Here is a 23,802-nt window from a genome sequence, read left to right on the forward strand (position 1 = left end):
TCATAGGAGGAGGAGAGACACATAGAGACACAGAGGCCACAAGGAGATGTAGTCAGAGATCAGAGTGACGGTCCCACAAGCCAAGGAATGTGAAAGATTCCCCAGAACCACCAAGAAGCCAGGAAACATAGAAGACACTATTCCTCAGAGCCTTCAGGAGGGCCCCAACTTGCCGACACCTTGATCCTGGACTTCTAGCCTCCTGACCTGTGAGAGACTAAATTTCCGTTGCTCGAAGCCAGCCTGTCTGTGGCACTTGGCTCCGGCAGCCCCGGGAGGCGGCCAGAGGCGCTGTAATCGTTCTGAGGACGCACTCACTCACCTTTGAGCCTGCCCACCGGGGTCCACACAGACCCCTTTCCCCCCAGCAATGCAGGAGTCAACCAGAAGCTTCCTTGAGGTCTCCTGAGGGCTGGCGATGCCAGCTGGTGACAGAAGTGTCCCTAAGAAAGAGCAGGATAGAGCATCTGACAGAGCTCGAGGGAGTTTTTCCAAAGGAGGATCCCCAGGCCTTTCTCAAGGTCATGTAGGATGTTAGGGGCAAACCCAAGCCCCCCAGAGTGTACGAACCACAGACCTGCTAGAGCCGGGTTTATTAAATACCCCAGTCCCCAGGCTGCTGGCCCAGGACCGGGGCTGCCCTGTTGCCCTCTTCCTTCCCCAGGCCCCAAAGCCAGGCTGATTCAGGGCCTCCCAGACCAGGCTAAGTAGAGGCCACAGGGCCTGGCTCCCGGCTTCTGACTTGGTGGAAGGTTGTTTAGGGACAACCCCACAAGATGAACCAAGACAGGGTTCTGAAGCTTCCCCGGACACCCCGTCCACGCTGAGTCAACTTCCGAGGCCCACACCGAGGGCCAGCCCTGTCTGTCTGTTTCCTCTCTGGGGTCCCGGCCAAGACAGAGGACGGCTTACATAACCCTTCTTGTGCAAGAACAAAGCAATAACCCAGGACAGCTCCCGCTGGCTGCGTCACCACAGCATCTCACCTGATCCCCAAACTCTGGGAAAGGACCCGCTTCGCAGACCAAGAAACCAAGGCTTCCGGAGGCGGCGCAGAAACCGGTCCGAGGTCACCCAGCTCCTCAGTGATGGAGCTAGGATCCGAACCCTCCCTGGCATGTGGCTCTGCGGCCCAGACCCGCTCGCCCCGAATTCCAGATCAGACCTGAGGTCCGGGGCCTTGCTTGCAAGTCAGATTTTTTCCCCAAAGTACCTGTCCACTGGGAGGAAGACAAAGCAGTGGGACCTTGGCATCCCGACTGCTGGATGGCCTTTCGGGGCAGTCTGACCCCTGTCCTCGTGCTCCATGGGGAAGAACAGACCCTCTCACGGCGAGGACTGGTTGTCTCTCCTGGGTGCCCCCACCCCATTAGCCGCCCGAATTCTTTCTCTTCAATTCAGTTCTAAAATCATTTTCTCCTAGAGCCATAGGGCTCACCTTCCACTCCGTAAGCTATTGTGGTGCCACTGTTTACTTTGGAAGATTTTCCCCAAAGTTTCCAAAACGAAACAAAACAAAGTGAAAACAAAATGACCACAACAACAACAACCAAAAGCAAAACCAAAACCTGGCTCCCGATTGGTCCGATAAGTCTCAGAACTGCAACCACGACACCTTCCTCGCGAGGCTTCACAATGCTCAAAAGCGTATTAAAGGCCCTGAGAAGTCCTGCAAGGAGGCATGCTTCTCTAAGCCTGGTCTAACCCCACGTCTCCCAGACTTGATCGGCACGGAATCTGTTTTCCACTGGCTGCTCTTCCTGTTCCCTTTGCCCAGCACCTCCTTCTCCACCTAAAATGTAAATGTTGGCACTCCTCAGGCTTCAACCCTAAGCCTTCTTCTCTTCTCTCTGCGTGGGCCACCTTACTAATCCCAGCCAGGATCATGGTTCTAAATGCCATCTGTGATGGTGAGTCTTACGTGTCAGCTTGGCTGGGCTCCAGCACCCGGTTCTTTAATCGCACAGGAATCCGGGGTTGCTGCAAAGGTCTTTTGTAGATGTGGTGAACATCCCTTACTTTAAGTAAAGGAGATTACCCTCAATAATGTGGTGGACCCCATCCAAGCAGTTGAAAGCCTTAAGAACAACAACTAAGATTTCCAGAGAAGAAATGCTGCCTCAAAACTGCTGCATGAACTCGTACATGAGTTTCTAGTCCTCTGCTCTGCCCTATGGATTTTGACATAGCCAGCCTCTGTAGTCACATGAACTAATGCCTTGGAATAAATATCTTGATTGATAGATAGATGATGATGATGAAGAAGATAGATGATCCATAGACAGATAGGTAGATAGATAGATAGACAGGTAGATAGATGATAGATAGATAGATGGATGGATGGATAGATAGATAGGAATAGGTAAATATCCTATTGGTTTGGTTTCTCTGGAGAGCCCTGCCTGAGACACATCATGCCAACAAACTCTGAAACGTTAGCTCTCTTCTGAGGCATCTTTTCCGAATGCCCAGTCGAGAACCCCATTCAAGTATTTCACGTGTACCGTCAACGTATCTGTCTCTGTCACATATCCGTAGCCACCATGAGGGCTGGGACAGCCAAGGATGACCCCAAGTCTTCAAGGGAAGGTGCGCGTTGTCTTCAGCGTGTCATTTCTCCTGCGCCCAGGTCGTAGGAGCATTTCTGATCACGGGGCACGGCCTGGTTTCTTGTGTTAGAGATACACGCTCACAGCATCAATCCCATCCCCGCAAAAGACATACGAGCACTACTGGTTTCTGTGGGAAACGAACTTGATTTCACGCCCCCATTTCTCGCCGGACGCGTAGGCCATTTAGGCCCGTGGGCTGATTGAAAGATGAGGCAACAGGCTTTCCATATGGGCGGCTTCTGCCAGATTCCACAGAGGAAGGTCATAAAACTGGGAACATACGTACGCATAATTCATCTCATCCTGTGAACGTCCACATGATGAAAGAGTGACATTTTCCGTGGATTTGTTTCATCTCCGCAACAGCTGTCGGAGCAGGCAGGGCACCTTTGCTGCCAGATTGAAGAAACTGAGGGTCTGAGCCTTCCCGGGACTTCCCCGCAGGGTCCCCCGCTCTCTTCCCACCCTCGCCCCCTCCCCCCCCCCCCCCCAGCGCCAGGGGAGTATCTGCGCTCTCAGAGAACTCACTCCGAGCTGAAACCGTTTCGTGCTCTTTGCTGCACCAAAACAACACCTTTGGGGGCAAATCTGCACAGAGCGGACGCCAGGGCAGGGGCTGAGTGGTCCTCAAAAGGAATGAGAAAACGCGGTCTGAGGCTTGACCCTGGGCTGACTCCTAAGTTCCAAGTAAGCCTTCCACAAACAACATTCGTGCACATCCACGTGCTGGGCCTTCCACCTACAATGTTTTTGCATTTGTTTGTTTGTTTGTTTGTTTGTTTGTTTTGGCTGGCCTGCCTCCCAAACTCCTATTCATCTCTCAAAACCCCATTCAAATATCCCTCTGCCATAATTCTTCCAAGACTTCCGTTCTTTAGGCCTTCATACTCGGACGTAACCTTGGCTCTTCATTACCATTCTGCCTTCCAAGGCGTGCAGTCACTGTCTGCCTGCCTGCCTGTCTTTGTCCTCAGACGGACCCCGCGCTCCACAAGGGGACACGGAAAAGGCTTTGTTCACCTCCGTCTTCCCATTGCCCACAAGGGACCTGGAGCCCCCAAGAGGTTCAGGACGTGCGTGTTGACATAGGGACAAACTATTGATATTCCGATATGCAGCATAAATAAATAGGGTTATGAATTTATTCAGCAAATACGTGCTGATTGAGCACGTCGGCTCTGTCGTAGGAGTTCCGGAGTAAGACTCTCATCAAAAGAGGTAAACAGCTTGCCTGATGGAGACACAGGAAGTAAAAACTAAACAGTGTAGCCAGGTGGTGAGAAAAATGAAGCGGGCAGAAGGGAGGAGGTATTACTTCAGGGAAGGGCTCTCTGATAAGGGGGGATTTGTGGGGGCCAGGAGGACCCGAGGGATGTGGCTGTCTACGGGAAGGGTGCTCCGGGCACAGGGAATGGCCAGTGCAAAGGCCCTGAGGCGGAGAGGACGTGGCACGTCTGAGACAGAGCAAAGAGGCCAGAGAGCCAGTGGATGAGCGGGTGGGGAGCGTGAAAAGGACACTGAGAAAGGCAGCAGGGCTGTGCAGCCTTGTGGGTGGGCCACTGTCGATCCCAGCGCTTTCCTGTCCCTGCGAGGGGAGCCTGAGGGTTTCAGGCAGAGACGTGACCTGGTCTGGCTCAGGCTTTAGAACATAGAGGATTGTGGCTGACCCTCCCCGGTCACAGGTCATTTCCAAGTGTTGCACCCGGGCCCCGGCTGCATTAGCTCTGGGATTCTCCTGACTCCCCTCAGGGAGGGCCTGCTGAGTCTCACTGTCCAGGCAGCGTTTTATGTGCAAATTTCTAAACTTGCACTGGTTTGTGGAACCCCTGGCCCAGTGGGCTATTTTCTGCTGAGTGGCCGGTGCCCAGAGCCCCTTACTTCTAAATTTTTTTTTAACGTTTATTTTTATTTTTGAGACACAGAGAGACAGAGCATGAACAGGGGAGGGGCAGAGAGAGAGGGAGACACAGAATCCAAAACAGGCTCCAGCCTCTGAGCTGTCAGCACGGAGCCCGACGTGGGGCTCGAACTCACGGACCGCGAGATCATGACCTGAACGGAAGTCGGACGCTTAACCGACCGAGCCACCTAGGCGCCCCGCCCCTCACTTCTAAATGGCCGTTGGCTCAGGCCAGGGCAGTGCTCCCAGCTGCCTGCATGCCCGGGACACCTTCAAGCCAGCCCCCGTCGCCCTGTCGCTTTCCAGGTATCTGTGCCTTGTTAAACCTACAAACTGTAGGATTTTGCATCTTGACACCAGACCCTGGCCCCATCCGTCCCCACCCCCTCTGTGCTGCACGCTGCGGGCTCTCATATAGTGGTGTTTGCACACTTGACTGCAAATGTTGGCTCGATCGCTTGCCAGACGCATGGAACATGAGCGGCCCCCGGGGGCAAGGGGGGGGGGGGCGCCAGGCTTCCTCCTCCCTGCCCCTTGGCACCCAGCAGCCACCTGGCACCTTGCAGGTGCTCCCTACGTGTGTGCAGAATAGAAGGATGAACACTCAGACCTGTGCTCACAGAGGACCAAAGGGGCCTTGAATGATGGAGGTGCATTAAGCAGAAAGAGAGGGGCGGGGGGGGGCATTTCCAGCAAACGCTCACAGGAAGGCGCGTCCAGAGGCATTAGGAGCCCAGGAGTCACCCGTCAGGAAATGTCCCAGGGTGGAGGGTGGCTCCGCGTGTTACAGCAGGGGAGTCCGAATTCCAAGGGGTTGGGCTGTTGTCCTAGGAAATGACAAAATCCAGGTGCTCTGGAATATTAATCCAGCACAAGCATGGACAGAAGGACAAAACTCAGAAAGCTAGGAGATTGGTTGGGAGTCCTTTGTCGCAGACGTGTCTGCCACGTGATTGTCTAACACCTACGGCCAGAAGGAAGGCTTGGACGGAGGGGAAGGACGGCCGGCTGGGCCTTCGGTCCCGGCCAGAAGCGGGCCGGCCTCAGTTCCTTTCCTGCGGCGACACGTAAAGATGATAAAAGAGACAGCTCGTGTCTTGTGAGGACTGAGCGAGAGCCCTGAAGATGTCCGACATCTAGAAGTCACCTGTAGAGATGAGCCCAGGGAGGTGACCTTGCAGAACCTGCTGGATGTGACTAGGAGAGGAGACAGGGTGACTCTGGGGTTTAGTGACCAGAGAACTGTGTGTGTGCCATGGTGGGGACTGTGACCTGTGTGTCCCCAAGTCCCTTAAGCTCAAGCTCACCTTCTTGGAATATGCATGGAGCATAGCCCGAGCCCTCAGCTCAGGAGGCCCTGCTGCCTGGAGTCCCCAACATCAGCATCAGGGACAATCCAGGGAAGGTTGACCTGTCCCAGCACGCTGGCCAGGTGTCCTGTTTCTAGACGGCAGCCCTGGGTCTCTTTCCAGCCGTCTCTTCATGCCTTAGAATAGTCTCTTTGCTGTCCTGTTCTCCCTACAGAGGCCCCACACAGGCCCCCGGCCCCAGAGGACCCTCACCCCACTCCTGGCCTCCCCCTGCCTCCACATTACAGGGGCCTGTACCCCTTCCTAGATGTAGGATTCCCTCACCCTGCCCTCAGCCTTCGGAATTCAGGCCCCCTTGACCCATAGGCTTGGGTTCCCTCACCCTGCCCTTAACCCCCCAGAATCCAGGCCCCCTCTCCCCACAGACTTGGGGTCCCTCACCCTGCCCTCAACCCCCCAAAGTCAGACCCCTCTTCCCAAGACCTGAGGTTCTCTCGCCCTGCCCTTAACCCCCCAGAATTCAGGCTCCCTCTCCCTAACACTCGGGGTTCCCTCGCCTTGTCCTCAGCCCCTGGAATTCAGGCCCCCTCTCTCCACAGCCCCAGAGGCAGAGGGCAACTCCACTCCATTTCCCACCCCGAGTGAGCCATAGGAGGAACATCCGTTTTCCTAAAAGAACTTTCCATCCCGCCCGCGGGGGGAGCCCCCAAGGCTTTGGCAAGGCTGCCACAGAGTCATATCCCAAAGCCCCGCTCATCAGCCATCACGTGGCAAGTGGGCCACCAGCAGTGGGGGCCACAGGGTCCTGCCACACACGGGCCCCTTCTCACCGTCTCTCCCCGACGTGAGGCGGGGCCAGGGTCCAACCGAGTGGCTCACCTCCCGCGGAGCTGGTCTCAGGGATCCTCCCGAGTCAATGCCTGTCTGGGCAGGAAGGCATCTCCTAAGACAGACACTGTGAGAAGCAGTCCAGTCTCCACTCCTATGGAAGAGAGAAAACGCAGTCACTCTCTGCAAATGGTTTCCACTGGTGAGACCCCCATCTTCGTTACTAATTAGGAAGGCCTGGGATTTGGAGGCCTTCTCTGATGAAAAGCTACCCAGACGCTGGCCGACATTCACCTAACGTCTGCGTGACTAAAACATCCCAGGTCTCTCCTCACGTGAAGGGACCGTCCCCAAAGACAAATTCCAGTCTCCTCCCTCAAATGCTCCCCAGCTGCTGAGTCTCGGAATCTTCTTTGTTTTTTCTGCTTCCACAATTTTAATATATCTAGCAATAGGAGAAACTTGCTAGAAAGTTCTAAAGTGCAGTTTGTCCCCACTGAGGTGTCAGTACAGAGAAAGGAAACAGAGAAGGCTAGATGCTAAAGACAAAGGGGACATTTTTCTGCCCCAGACACGTTGGGTTCAAGGTGACATCAAAAGGGGACATGGAGGGGCCCCCGTGTGGCTCAGTCGGTTAAGCATGCGACTTCGGCTCAGGTCATGATCTCCTGGTTTGTGGGTTCGAGCCCCGTGTCGGGCTTTGTGTTGACAGCTCGAAGCCTGGAGCCTGCTTCGGATTCTATCTCATTCTCTCTCTGCCCCTCCCCTGCTCATTCTCTGTCTCTCTCTGTCTCTCAAAAATAAATAAATGCAAAAAAAAAGTTTCTTTTTAAAGAGGGGACGTGGGGCATCCAAGAGGCAGGACTCAGGTGTGGGGAGGGCTGGGCCCCTGAGATTTGAGGATGACCTTTCCAGAAGCCACAATTCAAGCCCCAGGCATGGATGCATTCTCCTGCATTTAGGGAGGGAGTTTGAAGCGTCTTAATTTTTAAGAGGGAGGGTTAGGAGCATTTCAGTTACAGGATCTTGAGGCCAGACCCTCAAGAAAGCCAGAAATTTCTTACTGTCTGAACAGGAGGTCTTGAGCAGTTCAATTGGATGTGTGCAGACAAATAGGCTTCAGAGCTGCTGGGGAAGATGAGGAAAAGTGTATCTGATCCCATTCAGTTCTGGACGCTGCAGGAGTCAATTTTTTTCCTAGCTCACTGTTTGTTTAATGGTGTCCACACTAACGGATTCTTGGCCGTGTGTCCTTGAGGACTGAAACTCAAAAGGACGTTGAAGTCAGCTCCCACAAAAGCTGAGGTTTTGTAGCAAACCTCAGGCATGTGGGACCCCGTGGTGAACGGGGCACAGTCATCACTCAATGTCCACTGAGGCTCGAAGGGACTGGATGATGCCGGAATATGGTTTAAGGGCATTTTGGCCAACATACTTTTTTTTTGGCAGGGTCACTGGTCTCCCCAGATGTCTCCAAAGTAAAGAGGGGGGCTGGGAGCTGAATACTCTCTTGCCAGCCTTAGAGTACAGAGCAATTTTCCTTTTAAACCCCAGCTTGCTTCTTCCATCGAAAGACTCACTTTCTCGGCAATCCCTCCAGTGACCTCATTGGAGAGGAGGTTGGGCAATTTAAGGCCATCGCGTTTCCACGGTGCTTCTCAGCCCAGAAAACACCTCCGAAGGCAGCTCTCGCCATCAGAAAACCCAGACGAGGTCGCGAGCTTTTTCATCCCCTGAGTAAGTAAACAGCCGTCTCTTTTTTTCCTTTTACGAGAGCAAGGTGTAAGAGGAGATTCACGTCTCGTTAGAAAAAACAAACAAAGCCAGCTTCCTCTTACAATGAAATACTGGCAGGATTTTCTGTTTTCTTTAAGTGTATGTTTTGTTTTTTGTTTTAAACGTAATTCTAAATCAGTGGGAGAGATTGTATTCTGTGTGCCTGCTTCAGGGGTTAGTTGCTTTTCCAGCAGCAAAGGAGGAGAGCGTCTGGACTAGCTCATGGAGGCCCCAGAAATTCTTTCTTGACATCAAGGCCGCATGAAACACGTAGAGGCTGAATAATACAGCCCCTAATGGGCTCCGTGTGGACTCTGACCAGTTTCAATCTACGAATTTTGATTTATAAAAATCAAATCGGTCTTCCCAGGACTGCTTGCAAGATTTCATAAGGCCAATAAATTGGTTGGGTTCTTTGTGGCTTGAAAATCATATCTTAATTATGTGACTGAGTTGAGATTCATTCATCTCTGTGTCTGTATTTCAAATGCCTTTATCTCACCTCACTGTTGAAATTGGAACGAATTCCACGAGGCCCAATCCGTTGAAGAAAGTGGTCTCCCGAGTAGCACATGCCAGGGTTGAAATATGCAAACTCAGAAAATATCACGTAGAAATTACAGAATCATCTTCTCTAGCAGGCCTGCCCGACATCGCCTCTACGTTTTTCAAATAAGATCGAGTATTACCGATACTAGCAATAGCTGCTGTTTATTGAGCACCTACTATGTGCCAGGCAGATATCAGAGCTAAAACTAAGAACTGGTGAAGGAAGGGCTCTCCTTTCTGTCCGACGTCATATAAACACAGACAACAGCTGGTAAAGACAAACCCTTTCAAAATGAGCCCAGCTTGAGCAGACTGCTGTGTCCGTGGGGGGCCCACGGACACAGCTGGGTCCACTGGGACAGAGGGCAGTGTCTGCTAAACCAACCAGATTCGAGCTGAAGTCAGAGGTCTCTGCTGGTGGCTTGGGAGGCAGCCCCTGATTCCCTAGGGAGGGCGAAATTCCCTGAATTTCCTCTGGCTGCCGTTAACAGATCAGCACAACCTTAGTGGCTTAAAACAACACAAATTTATTATTCTGGAAGTCAGATGTTCAAAATCAGTCGCACTGGGCTAACATCAAGGTGTTAGAAGGGCTGTGTTCCTTCTGGAGACTCCAAGGGAGAATCCTTGCTTCTTCCAGCTTCTTTTTAAAAATTTAAAAAAAAAATCTTTTTTAATGTTTATTTATCTTTAAGAGACAGAGAGCGCGAGTGGGGAGGGGCAGAGAGAGAGGGAGACACAGAATCCGAAGCAGACTCGAGACTCCAAGCTGTCAGTACAGAGCCCAACGTGGGGCTTGAACTCAGGAACTGTGAGATCATGACCTGAGCCAAAGTCAGACGCTTAACCAACTGAGCCACCCAGGCGCCCCTATTTTTAAAAAATTTTAATGTTTATTTATTTTTGAGAGAGAGAGAGACAGACAGAGACAGAGCATGAGCGGGGCAGGGACAGAGAGAGAAGGAGACACAGGATCCAAAGCAGGCCCCAGGCTCCGAGCTGTCAGCCCAGAGCCTGACGTGGGGCTCGAACCCACAGACCGTGAGAGCTTGACCTGAGCAGAAGCCAAGAGTCGAGCGAGTAACCGAGGGAGCCACCCAGGCGCCCCAGACTAGAATGCATTTAGTTAAGAAAATGTCCTTGCTGTAAGTGCCGAGGTACCTGCTAATCTCTGAGCAAATTGTGCCAAGCAGAGGCTATTCTCAGGTCTGACTCTTTACAAACAAAATCACCTAACTCTTTTCGCCCACGTACGTTCACAGGTGATGCCTTTAAGCCCTAGTTCAGAGTGGCTTTCAACAAACATTTTTACCAGGTAATATTTTTACTCTACAAATAAGTTGTAGTTACTTCCCCTTTTTGAACGTCTTGTGAAACTTAGAGGCTGCGCATCGTAGGTTTTCTCAATTTTGTCTCATTTGTTGTACGGAATAGGAATTTACCCGAGTGAAAAGATTCTTCCCACAAACTGAGATATGCCGAAGCTCACTACAGAGATTTAAAATCAAATCTTGGGTGCCACCGAGCTCGCCTTCTTTAAACATTTTTTTCCCTTTCGCAATAAATGTCCTTTATTTTCTGCATGATGCCTTCATTTTCAAGGTAATTACAGTCTGCTAAAAGCGTAAAAGCAGGTGTTTTGGTGCTCCATTCTTTGAGTACCTTGATTAAAGATATCCAATTGATTTGGAACAAAATTCAAACAAAATTTAGAGTTCCGCTTTAACAAACAGCTTAGTAACATTTCCGGGCATTTAGGCTCAAGGTCCCCTAAAAGTGATTGATGATGGGGCAGCAAAGAAAGGAAATACGTGCTCTAGGGTTTGTTGTTTTTTTTTAATTCATCGTCGACCTTCTTACGAGAAGCTTGTGGTTCTGTAACCCTGTGCACCCATCTTTAGATTTTCTAAACTTTGTCAATTCTAACCTCCATTTTAACTGGTAGAATATTGAGGGGCGTCTGGGTGGCTCAGTCGGTTAAGTGTCCGACTTCGGCTCAGGTCATGATCTCGCAATTGGTGAGTGTAAGCCCCACATTGGGCTCTGTGCTGACAGCTCGGAGCCTGGAGCCTGCTTCGGATTCTGTGTCTCCCTCTCTCTCTGCCCCTCCCCCGCTCATGCTCTGTCTCTCTCACTCTCAAAAATAAATACCATTAAAAAAGAATTAATTGGTAGGATCCTGAAACTTATTCATATGCAATTGCAAACGGTGTGTGCACCAGTGGCCTCTTCAAAGTACATTTCTGTTCCACTGCTCTCTTGTTTTCGAAAGAACATCGCTGTTACTATGACACCACACCCCAGCAAAATCTGTATTTGTATTATCATCACAAAAATATAACTCTAGTTCCAACGTAAACAACTGAAACTGAATTTAGAATAGCATCCCCCAGAAGTCGTTGTTCCAGTCACCCAGATGAAACTTCCAGAAGTTTTGCTTGGAGTCCGTGAACTGGATCATGTTTGGAAACGACTGATTTTTTTCTAGTGGAAGAATCAGAAGATACCGATAACATTTCCTCTGTGCGGGGAGTTGTTATGAAGCGGACCCATGATCAGCTGTCATTTCCACTGTTACCTGTCCAGGAGATAAACTGGAACCCAAAATGAGCTGAATTAATTGGCAGAATAGTAGCTTGATCTGAATGGAAAATCCACGCTTCCCAGAGCGACCTGTAACAACGCCTTCTGCAGCTATGTGGGTGCAATCGGTGTCTTAGGGCAGATCTTTTAAAATTACTAACTTCTGGGGCGCCCGGGTGGCTCAGTCGGTTGAGCGTCCGACTTCAGCTCAGGTCATGATCTCACGGTTCGTGGATTCGAGCCCCTCATCAGCCTCTGTGCTGATAGCTCAGAGCCTGGAACCTGCTTTGGAATCTGTGTCTCCCTCCCTCTCTCTCTCTCTCTCTCTCAGCCCCTCCCCTGCTCACACTTTGTCTCTCTCTCAAAAATAAAATACACGGTTTAAAAAATTAAAATTACTAACTTCTGCAGTAGCAGCTTTGGGTCTTAGGTTTTCTTGTGGTTGGTGAAATCGCCACAGAGCCCTGCCTAGTGATGTAAATAAACATCAACAGTCTGTGCAACTTGCAAATTTGTTGCCAACTTCCTTGAGAAAAGGGAGCTCAGTACTTACATCCTCCTGAAACTTTCATCTTTTAGCTCATCAAGGCCAAAAGGGCATATTGCAAATTTTTAAAGTGTTTCCAGGGTAAAAAAAAAAAAAAAAAAAAAAAGAATTCCACAAAGAAAAATAAGTAAATAAAACGATTCCCAAATAACCAGATAAATATTTAGCTGTGGATTTACAGCACAAGAGTGTCTCGACTCTTCCGTATGCACTCGGTCAGAGTTCTCCATGCCACAGATACTCCACAGCCACCAGCCCTTAATCCCCCGTGTATCCCACTGACCTCCCCACTCGTGGCCAAGCAGTTCATTCTCCCCTCTGTCTACATTCTCCCTCGGTGGTTTCGTCCACTCTTGGACGTCCACTGTGTCAGCTCTTGTCATTGAATACCAGACTTGAATATCTAGTCGCTGGAAATCCCCACTTGAGGTCCCCACTTGATACTTCAACCTTGAACCTTGACATGTCCGAGAGTGAACTCCTGATCTCCCCGCCGCCAAACCCTGCCCCATCTTCACACTGCCGTCTCCATCTCGCTGATGGCTACGTCATATGTCCGGGTGCTCTGGACAAAAATCTTGGCATCATCCGAGCCTTCCTCTCTCCCCACCTGTATCCGACTGAAAATCATGGCGGCACTACCTTCAATATAAAATCCGGAAACTGATTCCATCTCACCATTCCCCCTGCTTACCACCCCCGTGCTATAATTTTATTCAGTATGTTTACTGTTGTGGGCTCTCTCCTCCCACGAGGCTGGAAGCCTCTGAGGGGTCTTTGCTAGTTTGATTCACTGCGCTGTCCCAAATACCTAGAACAGTGCCAGGTACATAGTAGGTGCTCAATAAATACTGGCTCAGTAGAAAATGCATGGAGGAACTGGTAAATTACACCTCGGTGTGAACGGCACAGCGTGTGAGTTACACACAGCATCCAAACTCGAAAGTCATCATGTCCCCGGTTGAGGAAAGTCGTGCTCAGGGACATCAAGCGATTGCTCAAGGTCACCCAGCCAAGAATGGTTCACAAGCTGCTCGCTGTGTGAGTGGGGATCATACGGGTCTCCTGAGTCAGCTGTGGCCAGCTGGACTGGCAGGTGCCCATAAATCCACGAGTACAGGATGCGATCCCTTCTTTCCGTGGGGTTCCAGAGGGCGGCGGGACTCAGTCTGCTTGCTTCCCACCGTATCCCTCCCCCACTGAAACTCCGCGTGGGCATTTGGGAGGCAGGCCTGCTGTGTGGCTGGGACTGTGGCCTTTCGGGTCAGCACAGACTGAGGGCTCCCAGGACAGGCTGTTCGCTTCCGAGCCTGGCTTCCTCATCTACCGACTGGGAGCCAAACATGTAGCAGAATCGAGGAGACAGAGGCCCGGCCTCTGGAATCAGACTGTGCTGGGCTGAATCCCCTCTGTACTCCAGCCCCCTGTGCGACTATGGACGAGTGATCAGTCCCTCCGCGCCCCGTTTTCTGAGCAAATGTAGATGACGAGGCTCTTACCCCCACAGGGCTGCTGGGAACATTAAATGAAAAAGTACTTCAATGTCAAACTCTCCGAATGGTGTCTGGCTTAGAAATCATCTCATCAATGTTAGCTGCTTTATTAATGTTGTTTTACTGCTGGTAATTTGCAAGCCCGGCTTCTCGTGCTGGAAACCTCCCACCGTTGTCCCTACCCCGTCCACCCCACTGGTCTGGGACCCAATGGACAGACATCCCCGCTGTCTGCACCTCTTGCTAGCACTTCCTGATTCTTTCTTAGGTCCTCGCCCACTGTCTCCATGTCTGCATCGCCTCTGGACGGTGAGCACCTTCAGGCTGGGGGCTGGGTCCTTTCCCTGGGAAGGTGCTGGCACAGAGCGGGTGCTCTTTGATGTCCGCCAAAGAGCGAACGATAGTAATCTGGTTGTTAATGAGACCGAGTGCTTCCTCTAGACCAGGTGACCGTGCCAAGCTCTCCATAGACCCTGTCCCTGGTCCTCACCACAGTTACACAAGAGGGATACGACTAGCTTTGCCTTTCGAGGGATACGACTAGCTTTGCCTTTCGAAAAGGGAACTAAAAGTTAGCGGGTCTCAGTGGCTCACTCCAAGTGGCTGCACTCGGAATTGGACTCGGCGTTCAAAGCCCTAGTCTTTTCCTGCATCCCAAGGGGTGGCAAACTTCTCCCCAGAGGGAACAGACGGCAGCTATCTCCCGTTCTGCAAGCCGCAGCCTCGGCCCATACGTAAGTGAACAGGTGCGGCCGCGGGCCGAGACAGCTTTCTTGTCCAAAGCTGGCGGCGGGCTGCATCCAGGCCTCGGGTTGTGGCTGGCCGCCTCCCCCAGGTGATGCCGCATGCTGGTCGTTGCAGGTCGCCGCGGATGGCGTCCCGGACCCTCCTGGAGCTCCTGTCCCTGAACCGGAGCCAGGCCCCGCCCGCAAACGCCACGTCCTGTGACGACGCTCGGGAGGCCTGGGACCTGCTGCACGGACTGCTGCCGAAATTCATCCTCGCCATCTGCGCCTGCGGCCTGCTGGGAAACCTGCTTGTGTTGTCCGTCTTCCTCCTGCCCCGGCGGCGCCTGAACGTGGCGCAAATCTACCTGGCCAACCTGGCCGCCTCCGACCTGGTGTTCGTCCTGGGCCTGCCCTTCTGGGCGGAGAACATCTCGAACCGGTTCCGCTGGCCTTTCGGAGCCCTCCTCTGCCGCGTCGTCAACGGGGTCATCAAGGCCAACTTATTCACCAGCATCTTCCTGGTGGTGGCCATCAGCCAGGACCGCTACCGGGTGCTGGTGCACCCCATGGCCAGCCGGAGGCGGGGGCGCAGGCGGCGGGCGCGGGCCACCTGCGCGCTCATCTGGATGGCGGGGGGCCTCCTGAGCGTCCCCACGTTCCTGTTCCGCTCCCTCGCCGCCGTCCCGGAACTGAGCGACACCTGTGCCTGCGTGCTGCTGCACCCGCCCGGGGCCTGGCACTTCGCGCGGATGGTGGAGTTGAACGTGCTGGGCTTCCTCCTGCCGCTGCTGGCCATCGTCTTCTACAACGGCCAGATCCTGGCCTCCCTGCGAGGGCGCGCGGAGGTGGGCGGCACGCGGAGCGGGGGCTCCACGGATGGCAAGACCGCGGGGCTCCTCCTCACACTCGTGGCTGCCTTCGTGGTGTGCTGGACCCCCTACCACTTCTTTGCCTTCCTGGACTTCCTGTTCCAGGTGCAGGCCGTCCGCGGCTGCTTCTGGGAGAAGTTCATAGACTTGGGCCTGCAGTACGCCAACTTCTTCGCCTTCACCAACAGCTGCCTGAACCCGGTGATTTACGTCTTCGTGGGCCGGCTCTTCAAGACCAAGGTGCGGGAGCTTTGCAAACAGTGCGTCCCGAGGAGCCTTCGTCCCGTGTGCCCGGCCCAGCGGAAAGACATCCTCCAACTTTTCTGGCAGAAGTAAACCGGCGGGGAGTCACGAAGCTTGGCTTCCGGATCCGCGATTTCGGACATCGGGAAGTCCTGTTGTGGTCAGCTGGGACAGTGGGCCCCCCGAATGGCCAGGACCCAGTCCCTGGGGACCGTGGGTGTGATTAGGGTGGGAGGACTGTGCACGGGTGATGGAACCATGGATCTCGAGAGGGGGAGATTATAGGGGACGGTCTGGGTGGGCCCGACGGAGCCACAAAAGTCCTTGTAAAAAGGGCAGCGGCAATGTCAGGGTCAGAGAAAGCCACGTGACAGCAGGATCAGAGGCTGGAGTGTCGTGAGGAGCCCCGAGCCATTGCTGGCACCCGCTGAAGGCCGGAGAGGGGAAAGGAGACGCGTCCTCCCCTCAAGCTTCCAGAAGGCGCCAGCCCTGTAGACACCCGACTTTAGCCCGAGGAGACGGACTTTGGATGTCTGGCTTCCGGATCCATAAGGCAATAAAGTCGTGTTGTTTTAAGTCATCCAGTTGGTGGTAATTTGCTACAGCAGCCATAGGAAACTCATACAAGTTTCCGGTGAGGGTCTCTTGTTACATTTCCACTTGCCCGCCCAAAATTTTCTCCGCTGACGGCTAGGCATGCAGAGATGATACGGCTAGGGGTCCTAACCCCAAGGAACTTGCAGAAATAATTAGAGTATAAAAAAAGAAAACAAGAGGGGCGCCTGAGTGGCTCAGGTGGTTAAGCGTCCAACTTCAGCTCAGGTCATGATCTCACAGTTCGTGAGTTCGAGCCCCGCGTCGGGCCCTGTGCTGACAGCTCAGAGCCTGGAGCCTCTGCTTCGGAGTCTGTGTCTCCCTCTCTCTCTGCCCTCCCCCGCTCACATGCTGTCTCCCTCTCTCTCTCTCTCTGTCTCAAAAATGAATAAACATTTAAAAAAAATAAAAAATAAGAATTAGGAGGTGACACAAAGCAGGGTAACTGCCCCCCACTGCATGAGAGGAGGTGCTAGAGCACAGAGGAACTGGGCCCAGGATGGGTGGCTGGGCGGGGATGGGTCTGGAGGGCTTCCAGGAGGAGGAGACATATAAGCTGAGTCCAAAGAACTAGCAGTTGGCCAAACCAGACGGCAAAAAGGTGTGTTCCAGATAGAAGAAACATGCTCGACCCAGAGGCTGGGAGGCTCAGAGGTTAGGAGGGAGAAGGATGAGGAAGGTGAGGTATAAGGTGCTCACGGAGGGGTTTGAGGCTTGAGGAAGACCTAAGATGCTCAAGGGCAGGGAGGGAAGCATGGAGGCGTCGGAGGAGGGGGGTGCTTAGGGCCCGGCGGAAGCTGGAAGGCATTGATCTAACGTTGTGTGAATTACTCGAGCAACGATTTCCCAAACAGGTAGACACTTAGGTTTCCCCAGCGTTGGGGTTCTTCCAGATGGATGGCCATAGTTCAAGGGTGCTGGGGGTACTACCTTGTGACTACGGAGAATGGCTGAATCAAGGAAGGAATGGACTTAGGAGGAGAGGGAGGCAGAGTGGATGCAGTTATGGAGCAGGGGGAACGTCTAGGTGACAGAGCAAAGGAACAGGGGGCTGTGGCCACAGATCGAGAGTGTCTGCATGGGACATTCCATCTCCCGCGTGGCCACGGCATCGGGTGGCTGGAACGGAGGAGAGGAGAAGGTCATCGGTGACAAGGCAGTCAAGGAATGGAGCGGTCGAGGATGGCCGCCCGCTGGGTCCTCTAGGCAGGCAGGTGCTGGAAGGGTCTGGGAAGGACACAGCCAGTGGGCCAGGTGCCAGGGGGCCGGTCCTCACGGGGCAGCAGCAAAGACCCAGAAGCCAGTGTTCCTGGAGCCTGGCGATGATGGTCTAAGAGGCTGGCAGGCGCTGGGCCACTAGGCCCTCGTAGGCCATCCGCGAGGACCCTCTGGCCAGCGCTCCAGCCCCTGGAGCTTTTCCTGGAGAGCAGAGATTGACGTCAACAAGCAGGATCCAGCCTGCACATGGGTTTAATTTAGATCACATTTAATTTAATTTAGGTGTTTATTTATTTTAAAAATATTTTTCTTCTTTTTTTTAATGTTTATTTTTGAGAGAGAGAGAGAGAGAGCGCGTGCAAGTGTGAGTGGGGAAGAGGTGGGGGGGGGGGAGGGGGGACAGAGGATCCGAAGCTGGCTCTGGGCTGACAGCAGAGAGCCCGCTGTGGGGTTGGAACTCACCAACCGTGAGATCATGACCCGAGCCGAAGTCAGACGCTTAACCGACTGAGCCGCCCAGGCGCCCCTGGATCACACGGTGTTTAAAAAAATATTCGGGGGTTGGTTACCAGTATTTAAATTCCAGATTAAAGTCCCGATTTGGGGACTCCCTTTGGCAGATGTACAACACAGGGTCTGCCTTCTTTCTGGGGCTGATATTTATTGAGTCTCTACTTTGTGCCTGACACTGGGGCAGGCGCCGAGAGCACAGCAGGGCCCTCCTGGAGCTGACCTCCGGGTGCTCCACCCCAAGGCACCGATTCTCTGGCCCTGACGACAGGGCACCCCTCCATCGGCTACAGCCCCCTTCCGCGGGGCAGAGGCCGGACCCGCCTCCCTGTTAGCGTCCCTGGCTCCAGCACCCCCGTGGGCTCCCACTTTCTCTCTGCGAAGGGCCCAGTAGAGACGTGGAGCTTCTTCCCTAAATCCAGCTCCAGCTGCGGGCCTGTCATGCACATCCACGGCTGCCCTGGCCCCTCCCAATGCACCCCATTACCCCATCTGTCACGGGCACTGAGTCGCCCTAAGCACCCCCGAATCCCAGCCCGGGGAGACTCCTGGGTGTTGCAACGGACACAGGCGGGTTCTCGTCCTCCGGAGATGAGTCACGAGCTTGACGAGGAGCAAGCAGGAAGCTTTGTCCTACATGCTAGATAGAAAAGGCTTCACATTAAATTAAAATGAGTGCGTGTCAAAGCGGGGCAATCTGGATAAAATCTGAAACAATGCGCTGGTTCTGACATTGGACCGTACTTACGCACGATGTAACGATTAGGGGAAACGGAGTGAAAAACACAGAGGATCTCTCTGTGAATCTACTACAAGGTTTAACAAAGAAGATACCATCAGGGTGAACCCTTCCACTTTACAGATAAGGATGCTGAGGCCCAGAGGCAGGCAGACACTTTCCCAAGGTTACCCAGTGAGCCGGACTCCTGGGACAGGGTTCTGTCTAGACCCAAGGATGCCAGCTAGACTGCGAGGTCAGAGAACAGGGCTCAGTGCCAGGGATCCCACCATGGGAACTGTCCTCCTGGTGGCAGACTCCTTGTACCCGGGACTGGATTTGAGATCACGAGCGGGAAGACAGGCTTACTTTTCAGGAATTTCAGGAGACAGGAAAGTATTAGAAGGGTCAGTTGGTCTCAGCAAGTACGAGAGGAAGATCCTTCAGGGCTTTCATTGACAGGGAGTTCAGTGGCTGCTGAAATAGCTGCTGGCTCCTGGGCTATATTAATAGGAGCACAGCATCTAAAATGTGGGAGGTGATACCCCATTTAGCTTAGCACTGGACAACGTACATGAAGAGTATCGTGTCCAGCTTTTGGCTCATTCAGAAGAAAGGGATCAGACTGGCAAAGGGACTCAGTATCATAACCTTCATGACACAGTGAGAGCCCGAGAGGGCTTTCCCGAAGAAGCGAAGACCTGTGGAGAAAGGGGAACAAGTATATTTAGTGTGACCCCAATAGGACCGAAGAGGGAAAAAAAAAATCCTGAGAAACACATTCTGGCTGAGGAAAGAGCTCTCTGATAGAGCTGTCTCATGCGAGCAGGGGAGGCTGATAAGAAGAGAGGTCGTTTCTCGGTAGGAGATGTGTAATCCACAGAGTCCGCCCGGGAGGAGTTCAGGAAACAAGGGGGTAACAGAGGAGGTGAGTCCGAGCTGGGTCTTGAGGTTAAACAGGACCGTGAGGGCGTTGACCACCCACCCCCCCAACAGCCTTTGCCTTGTGTAAGATGTCAGCCAGTGAGATCAAGGGCAAGGCTCGAGATTATTGCAAGGCTCCGAGGTCGGTGCTCCCTCTAGGCCACGAGAGTCCACGGAGCCTCTAAACAGGGGAGTGCCCCGTTCAGACCCACATTCTAGAGAGATCGCTCCGCTGGAATATGTGGAACAGGGACGATGGCCTGCAGGTCGTATAAGCTATGCGTTGCCCCTCCGAACTTACAGAAATAGACCCACCTTAGCTCACAGTTCTGCAGTCGACCATACGGGCTCCTGCCGGGCTGGGCCGCGCTCACGCGTGCACCTGTCATGGGCAAACGGCCAGCCAGCCAGCTCTGCTTCCGGGGGTTGAGCGGGAGGGCACGGCGGGCACGGAGCCGGCCTCAGGTAAATTAAACATCACCGACAGATTAGGTGCGTGGCTGCAAGGCCGAGGCCCCCAAATCTGACCTCCCCCGTCTCAGACAGAACCAGAGTCGCTGAATCGTCCACTGCTTCGACTGCCCTTACTGGGTGTTTCATACATGCCGGGGATTGTGGGAGGCGGGGGTACAGAGGACAATGAGACGCCGTCCTTCTCTTAGGCCGCAGGACGCAGAAGAGACTGGCTAGGGCAGGCTGCTCGGTCTACGGAAGGGACACCTGAAGCCCAGCATGCTTTGCCCCGTCACAGGGTGACACCGGTCGGTGTGAGGTCTGGATGGGGGCCAGCTCTCATACCCTGTCTAGCCCCCTCGCCCCGTACAGTGGCTCCCCAGAAAACGCTTCCTGACGATCTCACGGTTCATGGGTTCGAGCCCCACGTCGGGCTCTGTGCCGACAGCTCGGAGCCCGGAGCCTGCTTCGGATTCTGTGTCTCCCTCTCTCTCTGCCCCTCCCTTGCTCCCACTCTGTCTCTCTTTCTCTTTCTCTCAAAAATAAATAAAAATATTTTTAAAAATTAAAAAAATAAAAGAAAGAATTAAGAAGCCCACTGATACCATATATCTAGGTGACATCACCCAACCGTGCCCTCCTCAGTCATGAAGGTGACATCGTGGCCCCCATCCCCTGACTCCAATCTGCCTCGCTTAGTTCCAAACAGGCAGGAAAACTGTCCTCAAACCCCAGCTCCTATTATCTTGCCCATCTCTTCCTCCAAGGGACTCAAATTCCAAATATCTGTTACTCCTTGGGCAAAACCATGAAAGCCCGATGGCGAAATGCCAATCCGATTCCCGAGAGAGTGTTCACAAAATCCTTGGTAATACCTTAGCAAGTTTTGGTCCGGGGTTTCTTGGCGATATGGATGTTTTGGGCCACACAGTTCTTTGTGGTACGGGGGAGGGGGGTGGTTGTCGGGGGGCATCATAGGGTGTTCAACAGCATCTCAGACCTCCAGCCTCTACCACTAGATTCCAGAAGCCCTCCCCCAGTGCGACAACCAAAATGTCTTAAGATGTTAATTACCAAATGTCTTCCGGGAGCGAGATCGCCCCTACCCCGAGCTGAGAACCACATTTTAACTCGCGTGACCTAGTTATTCAGCAAGGGCCTCAAGGAAAGGCTGGTGATCTGGGGGGACTGCTCGGAGGTGGTGGGGCTTCAGCCCTCGGGGCCAGGTCCGCACAAACAGGTCAGAAAGATTAAATAGCCGAGCATATGAAACCACTGAGAACCACCTCCGGCATGCATTGCACACACAGTAAATATTTGCTGGTATCATTACAGCTGTCTCTCCTCCAGCCCAAATAGTGACACGGGTTTATAGCAGCGCGCCACAGATCTGGGCATCATTCCCTGGTGCTCAACAGTAAATTCCTCCAGTCAAGCCCTGTGGCTTCTCCCAAAGTCATTTTCTCTCCATCAGCCTAGAGCCAACCTTGGGGTGGGGGGAAGGTCTGAGGCCGGAAAAGGGGAAACAAAGGAAGCGAAGAATGAGATTCAATTATAATGTGTGAAGGATCAACCCTGTAAGTAAAGACAGGATCCGACAGGACTTGGCCAAGGGTTAGGTGATGGAGAAGAGCTTAGAGATGCGGAACGTGATCTTTATTTAAAGTGCTGATATTTGGGGGGTGGCTCGGTCGGTTGAGCGTCCGACTCTTGATTTCAGCTCAGGTCGTGGTCCCGGGGTCATGGGATCGAGCCTCTTGAGGGGCTCTGCACTGAGCACAGAGTCTGCTTGGGATCCTCTCTCTCCCTCTCTCTCTCTTTGCCCCTCCCCTGCTCACACACACTCTCTCTCTCAAAATAAACAAACATGTTTAAAAATAAAGTAGAATAAAATTAAAACTCAATGATGATGTTTCGGGGGTCACCTGGATGGCTCGGTCTGTTTAAATGTCAAGACTCTTGACTCAGCTCAGGTGTCGATCTCAGAGTTGTGAGTTCCAGCCACGCCAACAGCATGGAGCCTGCTTTTTAAAAGGCTAATGTTTTGAGGTGCCTGGCTGGCTCCGTTGGTGGAGGACGCCATTCCTGATCTTGAGTTCAAGCCCCACGTTGAGCACAGAGCTTACTTAAAAATATAAAGGCATTACCTATTTAAAAACTAAAACTAAAATGTCGATGTTTTGTTGATCACGGATGTTGGTGCATTCATTTGTGCTTTTTAAAAGCATTGCACTAAATTATTATCTTGATTACTCATGCGCCAGGGCCGGCGCATCCCGCCTCCCAGCCCCGAGGGGCGGGGTGACCGGGCTAGGGGGCTGCATTTCCAGCAAAGAAATGAACCTTAAACAGGCTTCTGTTTCAGACTCACCCTTAGATACCCCTGCGGGAAAAACAACCAAAGATCTTTATCTGAATATAAAACGCATTTCCATTATTTCATGCCCTAAATATTCCCTAATCAGCCTGTTGTGACAACCACACCAAGCCCCAGGCATTGAGAGTTGGCCCTGGTGTGTTCTACCACCGAGGGGAGTATTTCCAGGGAGAAATTGTGAAATAAAAAGCCATTTTCGTGTTTAATTTAAGCAGTGCCCTCCACCAAGAGGACGCCTGCCACGGGACAAGCCTGGCGAAACGATTGGGATAGTTAGGATTTTTCCCAAACCTTCCCACGGGGCGAAGGGGTCGGACTCCGCGCAGGCTCAGATGCTCGGCCGATGCGGGCTGGCTCCGAACTCGGTAGTTGCTGAACCGAAGTTCCACTCGGGAAGGGAGCGGGCGCCCCCTGCTGGCCGAGGGGGAGGCTTGCTCTTTCCCCACAAGGGATCCTGCACAGATTTCCAAAGCCCTTAAAAAAAAATTTTTTTTTTTTAATGTTTACTTATTTTTAAGAGAGAGAGAGAGAGAGAGCGAGCAGGAGAGGGGCAGAGAGAGAGGGAGACACAGAATCCGCAGCAGGCTCCGGGCTCTGAGCTGTCAGCACAGAGCCCGACACGGGGCTCAACCTCATGAATGGACAGAACATGACCTGAGCTGAAGTCAGATGCTCAACCGACTGAGCCACCCAGGCGCCCCTCACAGCCCTTGTTTTAAAGGGTTACTTACAACAGATCAGTTCCAAAGCGTAACAGAATATAGAAATGGGAACAGGCAATGATTTCTCTGGAACGCGGTTGTTTAAAGACGTCTTTGGAAGAAAAAGATGTTTTAATGATTAACCTTGCTAGCGGGTATATGTTAGTAGGTACCACTTCAATCAGACAGCAATTGGCAAACAGACACCCAAATTTTAAATGGGTATATCATTGACTCGGTTGTTCCCCCTCGTCTGAGGTGTTGAACAGATAAGTCACGGAGAATCTGAGACGCAGCAAAGTTAAATAACTTACTCAAGGTCAGTCTTTGGGATGGAGAGTGGCTAAAACCCCGATTCAGCAAGTAAGACATAAAGGCTAAGAAAATGGCTTTCAAAGTGAAAGCCCGTATGAAGATTATTAAGAAGGGTTTTGAAGGGACCCCTGGATGACTCAGTCGGTTAAGCGACCGAGTCGTGGTTTCAGCTCAGGTCACGGCCTCACGGTTTGTGAGTTCCAGCCCCACCTCGGGCTCTGCGCTGACATCGAGGGGGCTGCTTGGGGTTCTCTGCCTCCACCTCTCTTTGCGCCTCCCCTGCTCGTGCTCTCTCCTCTCTCAAATCAATAAACTTAAAGAAAACAATAAAAAGGGCTTTGAAGAAAATAGTATGTGCTGAAGGGGAAAATTTTAGAAAGTAAAACTTTGGTTCATACTGAAATGGAAAAGAGGGGTGTTTATGGGGCTCCAGGAGCGTCCCTCATAAATGAAGGGAGATTTCTCACTGTGGAGTTGTTGCCACTGATACTGAAATGAAAATAGAGTGGAGTGGAGAGGGGGATGGCACCTAACTTGTCCCAAATGTTAAAGGC

At 52.6% G+C, this 23,802-nt stretch overlaps 2 protein-coding genes across 4 annotated transcripts in view; one reads left to right on the forward strand and one right to left on the reverse strand.

Moving 5' to 3' along the window:
• Positions 1 to 16,018, forward strand: part of LOC101082667 (B2 bradykinin receptor) — a 52,350-nt gene extending 36,332 nt beyond the window's left edge. The window contains exons 3-4 of one of the 3 annotated variants that reach the window (XM_045060488.1): positions 8,205 to 8,387; positions 14,460 to 16,018. In XM_045060488.1, the coding sequence (XP_044916423.1) occupies positions 14,470 to 15,531 (1,062 nt within the window). In that variant the 5' untranslated portion in view covers positions 8,205 to 8,387; positions 14,460 to 14,469 and the 3' untranslated portion in view covers positions 15,532 to 16,018. The remainder of the gene's footprint in view (positions 1 to 8,204; positions 8,388 to 14,459) is intronic. The other 2 variants (XM_006933090.2, XM_006933087.5) reach the window with 2 other exon arrangements.
• Positions 16,019 to 22,415: 6,397 nt separating this feature from the next.
• Positions 22,416 to 23,802, reverse strand: part of ATG2B (autophagy related 2B) — an 80,731-nt gene continuing 79,344 nt past the window's right edge. The window contains exon 42 of the mRNA XM_045060485.1: positions 22,416 to 22,706. Coding sequence (XP_044916420.1) covers positions 22,506 to 22,706 — 201 coding nt within the window. The 3' untranslated portion in view covers positions 22,416 to 22,505. The remainder of the gene's footprint in view (positions 22,707 to 23,802) is intronic.

This window comes from Felis catus, chromosome B3 (genome assembly GCF_018350175.1).
Source record: "Felis catus isolate Fca126 chromosome B3, F.catus_Fca126_mat1.0, whole genome shotgun sequence".
NCBI lineage: Eukaryota > Metazoa > Chordata > Mammalia > Carnivora > Felidae > Felis > Felis catus.